The sequence below is a fragment of the Pan troglodytes genome, chromosome 8 (genome assembly GCF_028858775.2).
Source record: "Pan troglodytes isolate AG18354 chromosome 8, NHGRI_mPanTro3-v2.0_pri, whole genome shotgun sequence".
Classification (NCBI taxonomy): Eukaryota; Metazoa; Chordata; class Mammalia; order Primates; family Hominidae; genus Pan; species Pan troglodytes.
In genome coordinates this window covers 59,968,269-59,987,626 of record NC_072406.2, presented here as the reverse complement: position 1 = coordinate 59,987,626, position 19,358 = coordinate 59,968,269, and the positions used below count along the sequence as shown (strand labels likewise).

General features: G+C 50.1%; 1 protein-coding gene across 1 annotated transcript; it reads right to left on the bottom strand.

Annotated features, from left to right (window-relative positions):
- Positions 1-284: 284 nt before the first annotated feature.
- ZNF488 (zinc finger protein 488) lies at positions 285-19,147 on the bottom strand. Its single transcript, XM_016918195.4, is given in 3 exon segments — positions 285-3,599; positions 3,601-3,735; positions 19,059-19,147. Coding segments are annotated over 2 exon segments (1,023 nt in total). The 5' UTR covers positions 3,628-3,735; positions 19,059-19,147; the 3' UTR covers positions 285-2,603.
- Between the last annotated feature and the right edge of the window lie 211 nt (positions 19,148-19,358).

The window sequence follows — 19,358 nt, the reverse complement described above, 5'->3', positions numbered from 1 at the left end:
CACAATTGCAGACTCTGGACTGATCTTTCTCCTCAGCCACTGCTCTCCTGCCTGCATCACCAAATCACCGGCACATACTTGCCTTTGAGGCTCAGCTCAAAGTGCCCAGGGATGCTGAATAAATGAATGGAAATGGACCCACTCACTCAATCCCTTGCCCGGCCAGGGAGACAGCGTAGGTTAAGGAAGCTCAGTACACATGGAGACTTACAGCTGCATGGCAGCCTCCTGCAACCCTCCACAGCCAAAGGAAGATTGCACACATATTCAGACCCAGCTTCTCACACAGAAATTATTTCCACAATATTTATTATGCACCAACAATATGCCATGCCCTGTTCTGGGCACCAGGGATGCACAGTAAACAAACGTATCTCTATTCCCAAGTTGCTGACAGTGTGGATGCAGCAAATCAACAAGACGACAAACAGAAAGATGGTTGCAGATGGTGAGACATGCTGTGAAGGAAGCAACAGGGTGATGCGGCTGAGAGAGACAGAGGCTGCAGGGCTGCTTTATGGGGAATCTGGGAGACCTCTCTAAGGAGCTGACCTGCGAGAAGAAGCCCTGTGGAACCATAGCAGGAGCAGCACCATGAAGAGCTAGATAGAAAATGTTGAATGAAGCCCAGGCTTGAGAAACGGCACCAGAGCTGTGGTCAGAACACAGGAGCAGACAGTGGAACAGCAGCGAGGTGGTATAGCGGGGTCCCCTCTGCCCACTGCCACCTGTGGGCCTCAAAAGGGCAAGCTCAGCCCATGAAGGTAGCAGGTATAGCTTCAGGGAAGTGTCAGAAACACTGGAAGTGTTATAGCATCATCTGCAATTGACTCATTGTAGAAATGGAAAGGAAACAGCTCTTGCCTTCCAGGGCTATTGTAGGACTCACTATAACATCTGTATTCTTCCAGTGCTTATGCTATTGCCTGGCACACAGGGAGAGTGAAATGAGTGCTTGCAATTAACATGAGGCAGGGACTTGTTCATGAAGCAGCTGGCAGGTCCTGCTGGGGTTAGGCCTGTAAGTGTGAAGGGCAGCCACAGGGTTGGAGGCATCATCTGAGTTACACTTTCAGAAGATTATCTGGTTGTGTGTGTGTGGACAATGGATGCATGCATGGTGAGAGGCAGGAATGGAGGGAGCGAGGACATCAGAGCAGCCAGGTGGGAGTGCTGCTGCCTGGAACGGTGGACAGAGGAGAGCAAGAGAAGAGGTGCAGTCTGGGAGGCTGGCTGAGATCCCCACCTGCTCAGCCGGGCTTATTCCCAGCCACAAGCCTGAGATCTGTGCTGGGGACTCATTGGAGGGCTGGAAACTGCATAACAAAAGAACAATATCTGACAGTGAGGTGGAAACCAGTGCAAAAACGACACTGGCTTGGAAACTCCCCACAAAGGGCTTTCACGCAGACTGACCTGTGGAATGTCAAAGAGTATGGCCTGGGCTCCACACATCCTTAGGAACAAGGGCTGATGCGGGTACCTACAACAGCTACTGACCGAAACGCAGTAGATAGTAAATGGTACCTAGAATGCTCCCCAGCCTCACGATCTGGAAGCCTAGTTTTTGGACATGTCCTATTCTTGGAACGTAAAACAGCATGTGTGTAGGTGGTGGGGAGGGGGTTCTATTTCCATGTATTCATATACTCACAATGTGAAGAACTATGGACCAGGTATTGGCTGGAATTACCTGTCCCAATTCCTCACCCTCCTGTGGAGGGGATAGATGGTCACTCCCTTGTCACAGCTTCACCAAGGGCAGCCTACACTTTTCCACTCCTTAATATTGGGCCTGGTCCTGCCACTTGTATGGGCTGAGAGGACGTTGGCAATGTGACCCAAGCAGAGGCTTGAGGTGTGCTTGTTAGACTCACCCTCCTGTGTTCTTGGCATGACCACGAGAGAAGCGTGCTCGCTCTGGGTAGCCCACCAGCCGAAGAAGAAAACGAATATGACTTGATCAAATCTGAGACTTGCTGCCAAGCCCAGCCAAGCTCAGCTTAACCTGAGCCAACCCACAGACTCACGACTTAGGCAGAGGCTTTAGCTTGTCTGCCATGGAGATCTTGTTAATAACAATAGCTAACTAGTACAGATATCATCACAAACCTTGTTGACTCAGTGCTCAGGGTCTGCAGGCAGAATGCTGGCCACTTTCCACACACCTTTCATGTGACCTGAATGCCAACCTAACACACGGTGTTATCATCTCCATTTCACAGATGAGAAAATGGGGACTCAGCAGGTTAAAGCTCTTTGTCCAGGGTCACAGCTAGTATGTGAAAGAGCCCAGATTCGAATCCAGGCTTGTGTGCCTCCAAAGCCCATGATGTGTGCCAGGAGTTGCCCCTGCTCTCTGTGCCTGTTAGGGCCTCTACCCTGGATTTGCAAAGCCCATCACTTTATTTCACGACTTCATTTCCTTCAAAACACATCATGCAGGTGTGGCTTTTTCAAATTATGCCTGAGCTGTTTATCTATGAATGCCAAAAGTGGCAGCTCTGCAAAGGACCATGACAGCCCCCTCAACGCAGGCCCAGGGAGCCCCCCTCTGCCAAAAACTGGCTGCCGCACCCAGCAGGTCATTCTGCGGCCACCTGCTAGCTGTGAGAAGTCATGTGCCGGGAGAGGTGGTGGCGCTCCCGGAAGTGCTCCTGGCACACAGGGCAGGCAAGGGCCTCTTCTCTCCGCTTCTGAGAATGTGGGTCAGGCCCCGCATGCTCCTTTTTGTGGTGGGATCGCATGTGAAAGACCAGGTCGGACGTTAGGCGAAAGGACAGGTTGCACTTTGCACACCAGTTCTGGGTGGACAAGCCCAGGGAGGTGAGGGTGGGTGGCAGGAGGGCCCACGAAGTGGTGGAGGATGATGAGGGTGGGGGCACCTGGGCCTGGGTGTGCTCCAGCCACAGTGTAGGGGCACCCAGGAAAGTGCTACAGAGTGGAGCATTCTGTGGCAATGCTTGCAAGTTCCACAAATCACCAACCAAAAGCTTGGGAGTTGAAAGTCGACCCCAACAAGCGAGGTCTGTAGTGTTGAGGAGTCCAGACAGCTCCCCCAGGGCATCTGCAGATTCCCCTGCAGGGAAGACTGAGGTTAGCTCAGGCCTCTCTGCTGGTCGCTTGGTTGGTTTGCTAAAGGCGCTTCTTTGCTCACCTCGTGCTCCGCTGGGCCACACAGAGAAGACTTTGCTGCCAGCTGGGTCTCTGGGGATGTTCTGGGTCGGCTGTGGGGCACCAGGCTGGCCTGTGGGGTCATCGTGCTCCCTCTCTTGGGCCTGAGCATCCACCTGCCGGTCCTTCATCCTCGGCAGCTCCGTGAAGGCGCTCTGCCTCTGCTCTCCACGTGTCTTCGGGGGCAGCGGCTTGCCAGGTCGGGGCTTGCCTGGGGCTGCCAACAGTGCCAGCTCCGCACTGCCCACATCCCGGCCCACCCTGCCCACAGCAGCCTCAGGGCCCAGGCGGTTCGTCTTCTCGAGCAGCACTGGCTTGCAGCCCCGGCCCAGCTCAGGTTCGCTAAGTCGCCATCTGTTTTCAGCTGATGGGCTCAACGGGGCTCCCTTCCCAGCTGCCATGGTGATCACCAGGGCCGGGGCCACAGGATAAGCAAGGTGGCCACTCTGGCATTCATCAGTCTTTGGGGGTTTGGGGTTCTGGAGGGCTTGGCCCAGCAATGAGCCATGAGATATGGAAGCTCCCCATGACACTGGGCTGGACACACTCGGCCACAGGGCCCTGCAGAGAGAGGAAGCGACAGGCAGTGAGATGGGCATTCATCACTCAGGCACAGTGCATCATGAGCTGGCATCAGACAGGACCCTGATGCTCAGGCCTCCTCCGCTGTCTGTGGGATGGGTGTGCTGACTGCACCACCTCTCAGGAGACAAGGAGCATGGATGGCACCATCCTCCAGGGCCCACCTCCCTGAGGCAGAGTAGGGACTGAGGTCTCTGCTGAAAATGCCCATGGGCAGCAGCCTCTACAGCTCAGTAGAGAGAAACGTAGGATTCCCCTGTCAGAAGTGGTTCCTGGGGATTAACCAGGCATGAAATGGAGAGTCTGCAGGGGAAGGGAAAGAGCCTGCTCTGGGGGCTGCATCAGGGCCTTGGGGGCCCTTCAGAAGTTTCTGGGTCATCTGTCAACAAGTAGACTCCATCATGAGGAAGCCATGCACCTTCAGCCCCTGCTCCATGCTCGAGCTACCTCTGGCCCTGGCTGAGTGCTGAGGGCACAGGGAGGCCGCAGCATGAGGGTCGCAGTGTTGGAGGACCATGGACTTCATGGTCTTTGCTCCTCACGCAGCCCTCTCTGTCCCGGCCCTAATTTCAACCCATTGCTCCTCGGTCTACCAGACCTGCCTCCCAGCCTGGTGGCCCCTTTGTCCACATCACATGCCCTGTCAGCTTCTGCACGGTCTCTGATTTTCTCAGAGCCATGCTTCTTGTGAGAGTCATGTGTCCCCACTCTTCCCCCAACTCCCAAGTACATGTGGGCAGCTTCATTCCCATCGTACCTGTGAACTCATTCCAAAATGCACCTCAGGCACAGCCTCCCCTTGAGGCTTGCCCAGTGCTCTCAGACACAGACAACACTCCCTCCTCCATGCCCTCACTGTCCTGGGCACCAAAGGCCTGCATGCACCACCTGCAACATTATATTTACTTGTTTGTGGTCTGCTAGAAGGCAAACTCTAAGAACCCAAATATGTCAATTCACCTTCACATCTGCAGTACTTAATCAAGCCTGCAACAGGACAGGAGCTCAGGAAGCCTTTGCTGAATGAATGAATGAATGAATGACAGGACAGCGACTGTTAGAAAGAAGTCAACTCTTTCTCCTCCCAAAGAGTGTGGCCTATGACCTGCTCCTGCACAGAGAGGAGAATGTGAGCCCTCCATATTCCCATAGGGCCAAGGGAGGAGACATCCGCATGGTGAGAAGGGCGAGGAGCCTACTGCAGCCTGCCTCTGAGCTTCTCCACCTCCTGCTCCTTCCCTGTGCTCCTTGCTGGGCACTTGGCCCCTGCCCAGTCCATAGCTCAGGCGCAGGTGGGGAAACCACTAGCTGTGGCAGAAGGGTATGCTTTGCTTTCCAACTCTGATGTAAGATCAAACTATGAAGCTCCACCAAGGGCGTCCAACCTATTCCCATTTCCTCATCTCCCCTTGGTTCCAACCCCAGTGAGAACCCACCCAGCTTTTCCTTCGGGAAATAGCCCACCAGCCTGTATTCTCAGAGCTCTCTGAGAATACAGCTGATTGGCCTGTGAGTGCCAAGAGTCACCTTAAGGGTGGAGGTCACACAAGGGCCTGGAACTCTGAAAGTACTCTCCCTCAGGCGCTGGACTAACAACAGTCTGACCATGGCTGGAAGAGGCAGGCTGAGGGGTCAGATCTGCCTAACAGGAGAGGGAAATGAGGCATGGTTTATAGTGGTGAAAGCAACAAGCAAGTAAATGCGTAACTCCAGAGACATGGTGAACAAAGCAGGATGCATACGCAAGACGAAGCACTGTGCAGCCTCGGACAGTGATGCTCGCTATGCTTATGAACGAATGCTGAGGAGGCAAAAGGACAAAAAGATTATAGATTTGGTGTAACCTATTCTATGCACACACACACACAAAATGCATACACCAAAGGAAAAACCCCAGGAGGAAACACAGAAAATGACCACCAGGTCATTTGTTCATTGATTCCCTCTTCCGTTCATTCCGCAAGCATTCACTGAGAGCATGCAGCATGCGGGCCCTGTGCGAGGCGCGGTAGTGACAGTGGTGATGAGGCAGTCCTGAGTTCAGCTGTACAGAACACAGGGACCTGCACATGTGCCAGTGTTGCAAACAGGCAATGGTGGCATCTAAACTGAGCTCTGAGGACCCAGAAGGGGCTGCCCAGGGTTCACAAGAAGCTTGCATGGGGCCTGTGGTGTGGAAAACCTGAGGGCTCTCTGGGGAACTGAGCCTAACATAGTTCTGCAGCGGGAGAGTGCCCGGGGAGGGGCAGGATCCAGAAGCCAAAATAAAATGGACCTGACTGTTTTTAGAAATAAATGATTCATTTTTTAAGTGTGGCTATAAAGACTATGTAATAGTATGGGAAAAAAAGCTTATAATACAATGTTAGTGTCAGATATAAACATGTTGTAAAACAAAACAGGAAAAAAGCCTATCTACCAAATACACAAAAACATGAAAGAGAACATACCAAAGCAATAGATATGTGAAAAATAATTTTTACTATGTACATACACCATATAACATATAGTATACATAGTATGTATACATAATATACCATATAATACACTATATATGTAATGTGCTATATACTATGATGATGCTAGTATCATGGAATTTGGGGGAGTTTTTTCTCAACTTTCCAATATTTTCAAACTACTCTAGTCTTATTTTAGCATTTTGTTTTGTTCTGCAGTCAACTGTTTTAAAGGCGGCAGTACCCTTTTCTGCTTGGTCGGGGTCAGAATTCTGTAAGGGATTCTCACGGCCCAGTGGAGCTGAAGCCTCTGTGACTTCAGAGATGCTACTTTCCTAACTGCTCCAGGAAATCATTCTGAGGTGAATTCCTCCCACCGTCTACTCTCCTTTGGAAAAGAGGAGTCCTAGCCCCCACGCTGGAGTGCTCTGGCTGGAGTTTCCTGGGAGCGGAGGGGCCTTCCCAGTGGGTGGACTATTTCTCATGGGGGCTTCACAGTCTGTTTCACACTGCCTAGAGAGACCCCTCCTCTGCCAAGCCTGGAACTGAGCATTCCCTGGGCCACAGGAACAAAAGGAGAGCTTTGGAAGAAGGGTGAAATGCCTGGGCACTCAGATCAGATCAGATCAGCTTTTAGGCAAAGTGCATTTCGTTTTCTGTTCATTCATTCACTCAGTAAATATGCAAAAAGCACCTACTATGTGCCAGGCTCCAGTCTACATAAGACTGGTGACTCTCAACACTGACTGAATTCTAAGTAGTTGGAAATGACTGGAGAGTAGGGTGAGTGTGCAGTGTGGCCTGGAGAATGCATGTGGAGTTCAGAGCAGGAAGGTCCCCTGTGGAGGCCTAGAGAAAACTTCAGGGCTAGATGCAGTCCTGAAACAGCAGCCCTGGCCCTGCCCATGCTTGAATGCAGGAAGAGAACCTGAAATATGGGGACAAAGAGCAACTGGCCAAGAACAGAGCCGGTGATGCTCAGGGGAGGGACACCCTCCTGTCAGCCCTCCCCACCCACCCCTTCCATGCACCAGCCTGTATCCAGTAACATGTCGCAAGGTCTTTGCTGGAAGCTCAAGCCTCCTCTGCTTTCTAAGCATGGAGAAGACAGAGACCAGTGTGAAGCACAGGTCAAGAAAAAAAATAAAGAGAAGGAGAAAACAGAGAAAATTCATAAAGATTCCTAGCTTTAAACCTTCTTCCACCTCCATCATTGCCCCAAATTCCTCCAGGGCTCTCTGTCATGAAAATTTCAGAAAGTGCATGAGAAAACTTTGCAAATGAAGTCAGGGGTCACAGGCAGGGGAAAGTACTGGTCTCAGACTAGGCCAGATAAAGAAAAATATCAAAGACATCAGGAGAGCACCGACCTCGCCCATGGGATGCCTGCCGCAGTGAGCTGCCACGCACCTGGCCTAAGTGAGAGGTGGACACACTCCCCTGGCAGCCACCATCTGGGGGTTCAACCTCATGTGTGTCCAGGGCTCTTGATGGGTGATGGAGGGATGGGCAGAGGCTGCTTCATCCCCACTGGAATCAGGCACCTCCTGCCGGGTGTTGACACAGATGTGAGGAAGGAAGGAGGCCACACCTATGGCAGACTGAGCTCTGTGGCTTACTCTGCCTTGGCGTGTCATGGGGCCACTGACCCCCATCACACTAGATTTTTCCAACCCCAGCAAGCACGCAGAACTCAGCCACCCTCACAGAGTCTCAAAAATAAAGGCTCTAGTGCTTGGCAAGTAAGAAATTAGGTCCATGCATGTGGCAAAAGTTAGACACAGTGAGCTTTGCTGGTTTTTCCCTGTTTTCCTTCCTCGGCAACATTCTTAAAAGAAAAATCAAAATAGTAATTACAACAAAAATGTCCTTGTTATCCTTCAGAGAGCACGACACTGTATTTTCTTCACTCTAATGACTATTGCATCTATTTCCAAGCTTCAGACTATTAATAATACACAGGAATACCAAGAAGCAAATTAAAACAGAAAGGCACAAAAAGTAGAATGGGAAAGACGTGGGTTCAAATCTCACCTCCACGCATTTATTATGGAGCTTCAGTTGTGTAATGCAACTTCTCTGAATACTGGGCAATCGTGAAATGAGTGGGAACATAATGCATTTAAATAGGATAATAATATCTAGAAGGAGGCTCCCACCTCGCCCGGCCCATGTCAGTGCCTCAGGAACGTTCATTTATTTCTTTGTGATCAAGGGACAGGAACAAAATGTATGGCATGGAGAAGTAAACAAAAGAATCAATGACTGTACACAGCCATGCTGCTGGGACACGGGACACCTTCTCCAAGCCCAAGATGGAGAGAGGCAAAGTCTTCCATAGACGGAACATCACTCTCCTAACTAAAATACTTGCATTCTCAAAGATACAAAATGTGCCACTTTCTTAACTGAATAAACGCAGGCAGCGTGGCGAGGAAGGACGGCCCAGCAGGCCTTGCCCAGTGTACCCTGAGAGAACACCAAACATTCCGCTCTTAGGTGCTCCACCCACCTACACTGTTTTATTCCCATGCCTTCACCAGATGTTGAAATGTGCTGCCAGATCAAACCTAGACGTAAGACAAACCAAAATAACAAGGAAAGCTTGCTGGTTAAGACTGAGAAACAGCGTGGGGTGGGCAAAAGTTAAGATGCTCGGGTATGAGTCTCCACTTCAGTGTTTCTAGATGGCCTTGGGCAGGTCCTTGTCCTTCAAAGATCTTGCTCAGCTGCAAAATGAGGAGGCTGGACCAGGTGTCCTCTATGGTCCTAAATACTATAAGGCGCCGAGTGACATCTTTATGTGGCATTATGATGCATCTTTTGTGATCAATCTGGTTTTTTAGACATTATTTTGACAAGCTAAAGGGCAAAAAATGCAGATCTAATAATCAGCTGTGACACAGCATGATACTTCTGTCAGCCATAGCCATACCCAGACTAAGTTGCTCTTCTAACGTTCATGAATATTCAAATACAAACAGGACTGTGGACTCCTTCTAAAAGGTGGATTAATAGGTCCCAGGAGCAGATCCCTGGTTACCTTGACACTCCACAGTGATTTCTCACATCCCTTAGGTTCCAGCAATCAGGGCTTCCTACCTGCAGACAGCAGCCTCTACCTGGGTAGTTTAAACAGAAAGGAACTTATTAAAGGCTATCATGCAGCTCATTAAATCCCTGTGAGAGCCAGAGACCAAGCTTGGGAGCTCTCCAAGGGTCAGGGTAGCCAGAAAAAAAAGCCTAACCATGCCCTGGCACTGTCTAGTAGAAACTGCTGGTACCAGCACCCATCGCAAGGGACCAAACTCCTACAAAGTCCACCACAGCCACCCCACAAGTCCAGATGTCCCTGCCACTGTGAGTGACAGATATCACCTGCATGCCAAAGACTTCAGCTCATGGGACTCGACTGCACATCCAGGGCTGGGTGATGTATCTGGCTGCTTGTGAGGATCTGTGTCGAAGGCCTGCACCCTGGCTGCAAAGGAGTCTGGGAAACATGGGTTTAGCTTCCCAACCTCTGCAGTGCAGGAAAGCCAAGTGAGATGGGGTTAGAAACAGTTGTTGACTGAACCAATGACAGTATCTGTTACTGTGGCACTTAATAAAGCTCACCCCCTGAGGAAACTGAGTGGACACAGCCATGCAATTCTGTCTGAAGGTTTTCTTCTCTGCCTGCAACTTGATTTTCTTGGTATGCAGCCAGTGGTGTGCGGGAGCCAGCTCACAGCGGCTTGTGAGATGATCAGGAATGTTTCAAGTTAGCTGTTTTAACTCAGACATTATTCAAAACTAAACTATACGAACTTACAGTCAAAGAAGTTATATTAAAAACACAGGCAATACATACTCAGAACCAATCATTTCCTAGTCGTTCTACTACACATTCCCATTGCCTACGCTGTGGACGCTGCTCCACCTGCCGGTGCGGGGGCTTGCCATGGTCCACTCCTCCTCATGCCACATCCAGGGATATCGTGAGTGGCCAGAAATCAGGGAATCAGCCAGAATGGGATTATTTATGGAAATGCTATAAATCAAGGCTTGATTTCTTGTTTTGTTCGTTGTCTGGACTTAAGAAAGTAATGGGAAAAAATTGTCAATAATGCAGATTAAACTGAAATTTTTGTCTTGTCGATAGCTGTTATATTGTGAATAGCTCACAAAAAGCTGAGGGACTATTCTTCTAGTATTCCGAAACTATTATGTGATTTAGGAAAGAAGTTATTTAGATCACTGACAAACAAGTGAAGTTCTGACATATGTTCATTGTTCCACTTTCATCTTACACTTTATTGTAAATGAAAATATCACCCAAAATCCATGTTGGAGCTACATGCTGAGAACCAGCTGTTAAACACTTACCACACACCACAGCATGTACCCCATATACTTTCTAATTCTGGGCACCAGAATAATCAGAGAGACCCTCCTGGAAGAGGCAGGAGGCCTCCAAAGGGCAGACAGATACAAAGAAAAGAGAGGGCAGAGAGAACGGCACACGCGAATGCCAGGCAGTGACAAGAGTGGGTTAGAAGTAAATCGAGAGTGTTTGTGAGGACTGTTTATGGGTAAGATCACATGGTCTAGCCACAGGGACCCACACCATATCTCTTAGGGGAGACAGTCGTTCTTTTATTCTGTGATAACAGGATGAATAGCATGGAAGTATTGCTCCACATGCAATGAGAGAGAAAAACACCTCTTCGTAACAGGACCTGGGATGGAGACAAGCCCACTTGAGTGGTTTGGGAGAAATGCTTCAAGATCAGGGATGGACCATGGACTGCCTGGGGTGCCTGAGGAATGTCCCATTGAGGAGGTGATATTATCTCTGGGTGTTGATGGATGAATACGAGTTCACCAATCAGGGATGGTAAGATGGCACAGGCAAAGTCCTAGTGGAAAAGAAGGGCTGGGTATATTTCAGTCGTGAGGAAAAGACTGAGGGGCAGGAATTCAGCGAGACAGAGAGGATTCCTGTAAACGACCACTTTTCATTCACACTAAGCCAGGTCAGACCCAATTGTGAAATTCAACCCTGCCGAGGGAGGTATGGGAGAATAAGGAGAGAGAGTTAGAGTGGGAGCCAGGAATTTGCCCAGCTCTTTGCTCCGAAGAGCTCTGGGCTCCTTGACATCCATTTGCACTCATATCCTCCAAGAAGGGTGTACTCCCACTGTGCAAAGTCAGAGAACTCCCCACCCCATCCTCCTTCTCCCCCAGCCCTAGCACAAATGGAGGGGCTGAGGCAGTCACACTATGCCCAGCCTTCCAGACCACCAGATCCAGCAGAATGGGGGCTCAAGCCTTAGGGTCCTCACTGGTTCCCGTGCAGACACCTACAGAGGAGCCTGTGGCCAAACTCACACTCAGAGACATGAAATTATAGATGTCCTCCAGTGGAAATTATAACCCAGTGCTATTTCCCTCCAGAGCTTGCAGCTCTACCCTTGTGTGCAGACTTGAGGTGACCCTCAAGAAGCGGCCCAGAAAGCAAAACAACTGGGCTGCATCTGCGAGCTGCTCACACCAAAACACCGTCAGGGCTGCCGTGCTGACTCAGGTTGCAGAGACCACCTTCAGCAGCCTGCCTGGCCATAGTCAGTGTTGCCGCTACCACCTACTGGACTGTTGGTCCCTGGGGAGAGACAGCCTGTGTTTGATCTATCTCTGCAACCCCCGCAGGGCATCTCAGGAAGAGTGGGGTGGACTGCAGGGTCCCCCTTTGCCCCAGGTTTTTAAACCAGCTGACAGGAAAGGAGGAATACGCAATCTCTACAACAAGAGCAGTCAGATGGCTTGGTTCTGTTTTGTGCTACTCAGCATCCTTCCTAACCAAACCCAGTTTCAGTTTGAGAAGCTGCTTATGTGTGCCTGGTACTGGAACTCTCTGAATAGCTCAATCCTGGTCTTTTTTGAGCTTATTTCTCCAGTTCTTCCTCTGACACTGTGATCTACCTGCCACCATAACCTTCTAATTAATTCCTTCTTGACAAAGTTGGCCAGAGTCCGTCGCTGTGGTTTGCATCCAAAGAATCCTGATTGCTATGGATGTGACAACTCACCTCAGCTCGGAGCACTATGCCTCCAGGACTCTCTCACAGAACAATAACAATCACACACAGACACTCACACACACACACGGCTGCCACCCAGAGATGCCGGCAATAACAATCTCTCTCTCTCACACACACACACACACACACACACGGCTGCCACCCAGAGGCGCCAGCAATAACACACACACACACACACACACACACACGGCTGCCACCCAGAGGAGCCAGCAATAACAATCACACACACACACACACACACACACACACACGGCTGCCACCCGGAGGCGCCGGCTCAGCCCTGCCCCTGCACCTGTCAGCATCTAGCAGCAGCTGCCACATTCACAGAGCACACAGGGCTTCCGCCTGCCAGCTCTGACTTAATTCGACTGCGTTTGCACCCTGGTTGAGGGCAGTTTTCCTTCCTTGCTGGTTGCCATACTCATTTTTTCTCCTGACCCTCAGGAGTGCCAGGCCACTTCAGGCACCTGGGGACAGGGGATCTGTAGGCATAGGTGCACAGAAGGACAAAAGTTGGAGCAATGCACATGCAGGCTTGGCAGGATGGGTCTGGCTGTGCCTGGCCCCCACCCCCACACTAAGGGGCTGCCACCTCACCACCTGGCCCTGCCCCTAGAGAGAGCATGTGTAACCTCATCTCCACTCGCCAGAAGTGCTCACTCTTGGTTCTCCCCACACATGGATCCACTCGCTTCTCTGCTCCCCTGGCAGAGCTTCACGAACTGTCTGCCTGTGCCAAACTGGACCTCCACGGATGGACCAGCTTTCGGCCTCACCCTGGAAGTGCCCATGGTGTGGAAGGGAAGACATGCACTGACCACATGTAAAGGTGGCACCCATGGGGAGGTGGTATCAGCCCTGCTGGGATGCCTTCATCCCTACCCGCTCTCACCAGCCCCACCCTCAAGTTCTGGAAACTAGAACTCAAGCTCTTCAAGTGCCCCCTCCACTGGTGAGAGGTACTGGCAGAACCAGACTCCACTCAGTATTCCAGAATTCTCATCCTTAGAAAATATTTATCCCAGGGCTCAGGGAGAATCTAGGAGTGGATGAGAGCCTCCATGGCTTGCTATGCATAAATATAGCCTGGGCCAAATCAGCTTCTTCCTCTCCCTGCTTCCCGCCCAGCCGTGAAAGGATGTACCTGCGTCCAGCCACTTCCTGCAGGAGCTCTCAAGGAGATGAGACAGAGAGCCCAACACTCTCATGGAGTGAAAGCATGGGATAAATCAGAGAGAAAGCAAGAAAAGTGAACATAAAACCTCACGTTCCCTTTTGTCACAAGCTTTTGACTAGCTCCTGTGGAACATCGCCACCCCGCCTTGCCCTGCAGACCACCCCGTGTGACTTCACGAAGAGGACGCAAACCACGTGATGCAGCAGGCTCCACACCACTCCTGATGCCCTTGTTGAGTGGATTCCTCAGAGGGGGTGTCTGACATCAGAGACGAATGTCGGCCAGTGTCCCCCAAAGACGCAGAGGCAGAAACATCACTCCTCTCTATGATCCCGAGCAAAGCACTCAACCTCTCTGAGCCTCAGGTTTCCATCTGTAAAATGCGCTCCGGCTAAGCTGTCTCTCCAGGCCATCCCAGACCTACTCATGTATGACTAATTGGAAGAAGCCAGTTCTCCTTTACAGCAGGATGGAACATTTGCTATCAGGATGCTTCAGGGTATCAGAATAGAAGTCACCATTTATCGGCTACGTAAGTGTCTACATGACAAACAATAGTATTAACAAATGAAATAAGGCACCTTGTTCATTTCATTTTCATAAAAACCATATGAGGGAAGCTATGTGTCTCAATTCAGATGCACTTATCTCCAATCTGCCAAATGCCATCCCGATAAACTCAGGGCAGCATCTCAGCTTTCAGAGACCACTGTGGATCCTGACACCGCCAACTGCTGAATTAAATATCCCACCCAGCTTCACACTCCATCAATGTTAACATCCAGATCTTAATAAGAAGGAGCAGGAGGATGGAGAAAATGAGGAGATGAAACTAGGAACTAGCTGGGGACCTTTCATCCCACCTGGGACCCCGGAGGGTCACCGCTGTCGCATGCGTCAGCACTGCATGGAGTAAGGTCAGTGAGGCCAGGGCACAGGACGTCCTCCAGAACCCCAACAGAACAAGGGCCAGATCGAAGACCTGCAAGGTGGAAAATGACGTGAGGCTGGCATGACTTGTCCCCAGGGAGCCCCCGCCAGCTCCTCATGCACGTCTCTCCTTTGCCCACAGACTCACAGCCTTCTTCTTAGTCTAGGATCTTTCCCAGGGCCAACATCAGATTTGAGTCTCTTCCACCTCTGGGCTTCATTTCCAACACCTCTCAGACAGCACCTCAGATGGCGGAATCTCATTCCAGGTCATGTTATACCCTGGCTAGGGCATTCTCTTGGTCAGAGCCCTGAGCACACACACTGCAGCCCAGTGCTACCTGGCTCCTGCTTTCCTCCGGGAACCTGCCTGCGCCCTTTGCACCTGCAGATCCTCCTCTGTCCAGACCGCTGTGGGCACAGTGGAGCTGTGCCTTCCTCCCCTTCACAGACACCAGCTGCCCTAGACGGCGATGGATCTATGAAGCCCTTGTTCTCCTTGCTCCGAACATGATATGAAAAGATGCTTTGTGGTCGTCAGCTCTCCTCAGTAGGTTCAGTTCACACCCGGGCTCTCACCCCCTGACACTCTTTACTGGCCCTCGTCACTCTGTCATTGTGAGTGTCCTGGGAAGGGCTCCTCTTGTTCTCCTTGGCTCTTGTCCCTCTGACCTCAGCAAGACATCTTTCTGAGCCACACAGATGTCTCTCATTGCCACCCCATGTCTTTCCTACTTGAAAAAAACAGATTTAATTCCAGGACTCACCCACCACTTTCAGAGCCCTCAGATCACGTGAATCACAGAAATCAAGTGATGATCTTTGAAACTTTCTGAAACTGAGCTCCCCAAGTCTACAGGGGATCTAACCATGCCTGGCCTTCCCCACCAACACAGAGCACATCTCCCGAAGGCTTCCAACCAACCTGGGCCATCAACCAGGGTCCCCTATTGCCCAACTCAGCAAGTGCTGCATCCTGGGAGATGAAGCCTCGCCCACCCCACAGTGTTAAGAGTTTGTGGTTCTCGGTTTATCACCCATCCTCTGGGCCCTGACTGCACACTGATCATTCACTCATTTGGGAACCACTGGCCACATTCTCCCACATTATCACCTTGACCAGGTTGTCTCAGGTAACCTTCGAGCCTTCCATCCACATAGATGTTAAGTGCACGGGCTCCATGGTTGGAGGCCAGCTCTGCTGTATCCAACCTGTGACCTTGGGCAAGGCGTGGGTCCTCTCCAGGCCTATTTTCTGATCTATAAAGAGGGTCACCTTGGTGTTTTCTTCACTGGGTTGTGGGAAAGATTAGAAGGATTAATATAGAGAAAGTGCTAAGGAACCTGGCTCAGTAAACATTAGGGGTATCACTTCTTATCGCACTGAGTGCAAAGGGACAGAATCCACTCCATGGCAGCCTTCCCATTACTCCTGAGCTCTCAGGGACCAGTGCACAACAGTGTTTAATAAATGACCAAACAGCCTGGGCATTTTTCTCCTTCCTGCTCCACCTACAGAAGAAAGAACTCTTGGCAAACAGCTGGATAACCTCTTTTTCCTGGGATGTCTGAAGTCACTCCCTAACCCAAGCCAACTGGCCAGCCTCAAGCTGTTCTGAGCTGCAGTTCAGGCACCAGATCTTATTCAGAGACACCATGTACCCCCACCCGCTCCCCCCAAGCAGTGCTTTGCTGCATCTGCTTTTCTCTTCAGTTAAAACACACAAGAGCAGAAAATACCGCCTGTCTTCTAATCCTTTGGTATCCCTAGTCTCTGCAGAAGCTTCCCAGACCCTTTTGGAAGATTCCAGAGGACAATCATCTATGGGCCTTTTCTGCATTTGGATTGTGAGGTCCTGGGGTTTCCTAAGAAAGGGAATACACCTGTTTCCAGGAATCCTCCTGGCTCTGGCACACTGAGGAAATTAAACACTGAAGGTGATCCAGGCTTTCCCAGAGGCTGGCTGGTGGCACTGGGGAGATGAGCAATTCCTGGTCAGCCTCTACAGGCTCTGTGGCCAGCTACGCCTGGACCCCTCTAGCAGCAATGCCTGCTGCATTCGAGGAAAGCCAAGTGCAGGAGACTGCGGACACAGCCAGTACCCATGGAAGCAGGGAGAGTGGCCCTAGTGCAACATAACTTGGCCACGTCGACCCTCATAGGGGTGGATGCGATCTCATCACCCACTCAGATGCCTGAGACTGTGCAGAAGCAGGGCCAGTGAAAGCAGAGGGCAGATCCAATGCTTCAATGGGGCCCTGCTGTGCAGATTGAGAGTCTGCCATGAATATGACTGAGGATGGCCAGGACATAGAACAGGGAGCAGTGTTCTGCCAAACAATGCCAATAGGCAGTGGCTGGTGCTGTGTGGAGTGATATTTTAGACGTTATATTTGCCAGGGCTGCAGCAACATGGAAGTCACATAAAGGGACTGAATTAGCCCTGGTCACTCAGGCTCCAGGGCACTACTTGTGTTCCAAATCAACCCTGCCACTACCTGCCTGAGCTCAGACAAACACTCTGGGCCTCCATCTCTTCATAAGTAAAACAAGAATGGTGATCTTCACTTCAGGCACTCACGGACAGGACTCAACAGGGCTCTGTGCATGCCAGATAGCAAGAGCACAAGGAACAGCAGCTCTTTTCCTGATACAACTAGAGAATAAAGGTGGAGCCTGAGACAGTGGTCCCAATTCCACTGGCAGCCTTCAGGCAAAAAGTTCATGATTTTACCTCAGCTATTCCTTCTGACCTTCCCAGGTTCCAACAATAGCATCATCTAAGGATAAAAAGACAATGATGTTCTTATAGAGGCACAGACCACTAATGAGGAAAAATAAGTTTAAAAATATTTAAGTTTGTCTTTTTTTTAAAAAAATAATTGGTGTGATTATATGTTTCAAACAAAAGTTGCCACCTCTTGGATGTCTGAAAAGAAATCTGCCAAGCAAAGCAGACACGATGATTCTAAATCATTTGCAAAGTCTTTTATCCCTCCCCCCAGAATCCGCATATGTTGGGGATCAGGGATTAGATATAAAGGCAATTTAACTTTTTAAACCAGAAAAAAGCCTCACAAATCACAGTTCCATGCACATACCTATGAATTTGTCCAAAATATCTAGCATATGAAAATTCTTTCACTGAACACACTGCAATGCACCTTCATCATACTTAATTTCTGTTTAATTCTGTGTGATTTATCTATGGCCAAATTTCCATTTCTGTATCAATCAAAAGTAAATTAGTTGAATTTTCATTAAAGGTCATAATAAACTACAATATCATGTTAACTTATTTCCAAGAAGTGAAAGCTTCAACATTTATTGGTAATTAAGATCTTTACAAACAAACAACGGCTCTTTTATAACTTAGTGCATATATATTATGTATTTGTGTGTGTTTGAACATATAAATATGTATGTGTCATAAAATATCATTAAAAACTAAGTCACATATCTCTGATAAGATTACATTGTAACCAAGAAACAAAAAATTGCCTCGATATAGTTCTATTTTATCCCTCAAAAAGAATGAGACTTGATTTTCTAGAGTTCGTCCCTTATGCATCTACGACAATCTTTGATACTATCAGGAAATATTTTCCCCTTGGCCCTCCTATCTAATGTACCTAAAATCATTACTTTCAAATGCCATAATTACTGCCATAAAATGTCTAATGTCTCCCTCAGGAGTAATTAATTTCATTTCTGTACATCAGTGGCATTGGCAACTACATATTTTAGAAATTTACTGTTAATTTCTTATTTCCAGGCTCCCTCAAATGTTTCAAAGCCCTGGCCTCCCACTGTCTTCCTACAACCCTGCTCTGAATCCTGTCCCCTCCCTCCCCTGCACCTGGCATTGCATAGCCTGCCCAGAAGGCAGGTGTGGGTGGGAACGCCCCCTAAATGCTTCTGCAAGGCTTAGCTTCCTGCTGTGCTGTCTGTGTCTATTAGTAAAGGCAAAATGTCAAGGAAACGTTTCAATCAACCCCTTGTCTCTAAAACCAGGTATGTTCTTTTAGCTCATTCTAAAAACTCATTATAATGTGATCATTTGGTATTGTTTTGTTTCCCAGGAAAGGCAGTGAACAGGATACATGTCCAGATCTTTGGATATAATCTGTTGGAGAAAGGATCTGGGGCTGATGCATGGTTCTTACCCTACTGCCCAGCGCAAGCCCGGGCTGAGAATAACAGAGCAACACAGGATAAACCCCGGGAGAGACAGTGGGAGGGAGGAAAACAACTGCAGCCTGAAAGTCACCCTAGGAGAAAAAAAAATCATAGGCAGAATTCTTGAGTGCTGAAAAAACAGGGGGGAGAGGGAGAAGGTAGGGGAGAAGAATAAACAGAGGAAAAGAGAGGGAGAGAGAGAGACTGACACAGAAGAAAATGAAAACAGGAAGACAATAAAGAAGAGATAGAGGAGAAAAAGTGAGAGAAGAGAAAGGGAACAGAAACGGGGATGGGACTCGGAGACGACGTGGGAGAGAGAGGAAGCTGGCGACATTGGGAAGGAAAGGACCCCACAGTCAAAGGCAGGACTCAACAACCCTGTCCTGGGGAAAGGCTGATGTGGAAGTGAGATGGACCCCGCCGCCCGCGCCCGCTCGCGGCTCTGTCCCTGCAGACAGGAGGGTGCGCCTCACCTGGGCTCTCTGGAGATGTGGAGCAAGAGGTGCTGGTGCAGCACAGCCTCCTCCCGGCCAAGAGCACTGCGCGTGGCTCTGAACTTGGCGCCGGAGCCCTGAGGGCGGCCAGATCCCGCCCCCAAGCCGCTCCCGCCTTCGGGGCGTGGTCTCGGCGTCGCCCACCCCCAGGGAAGCTCCAGCCTTCGGGGCGGGGCTTGCGGGTGGGCGGCCCCGGCAGGGCAGGGTGCCGCTGGCCAAAGAACTCACAACCCCGGGAGAAAACCCCCTTCTGACCCTCTGGGCTGCCCGGCCCTTCCC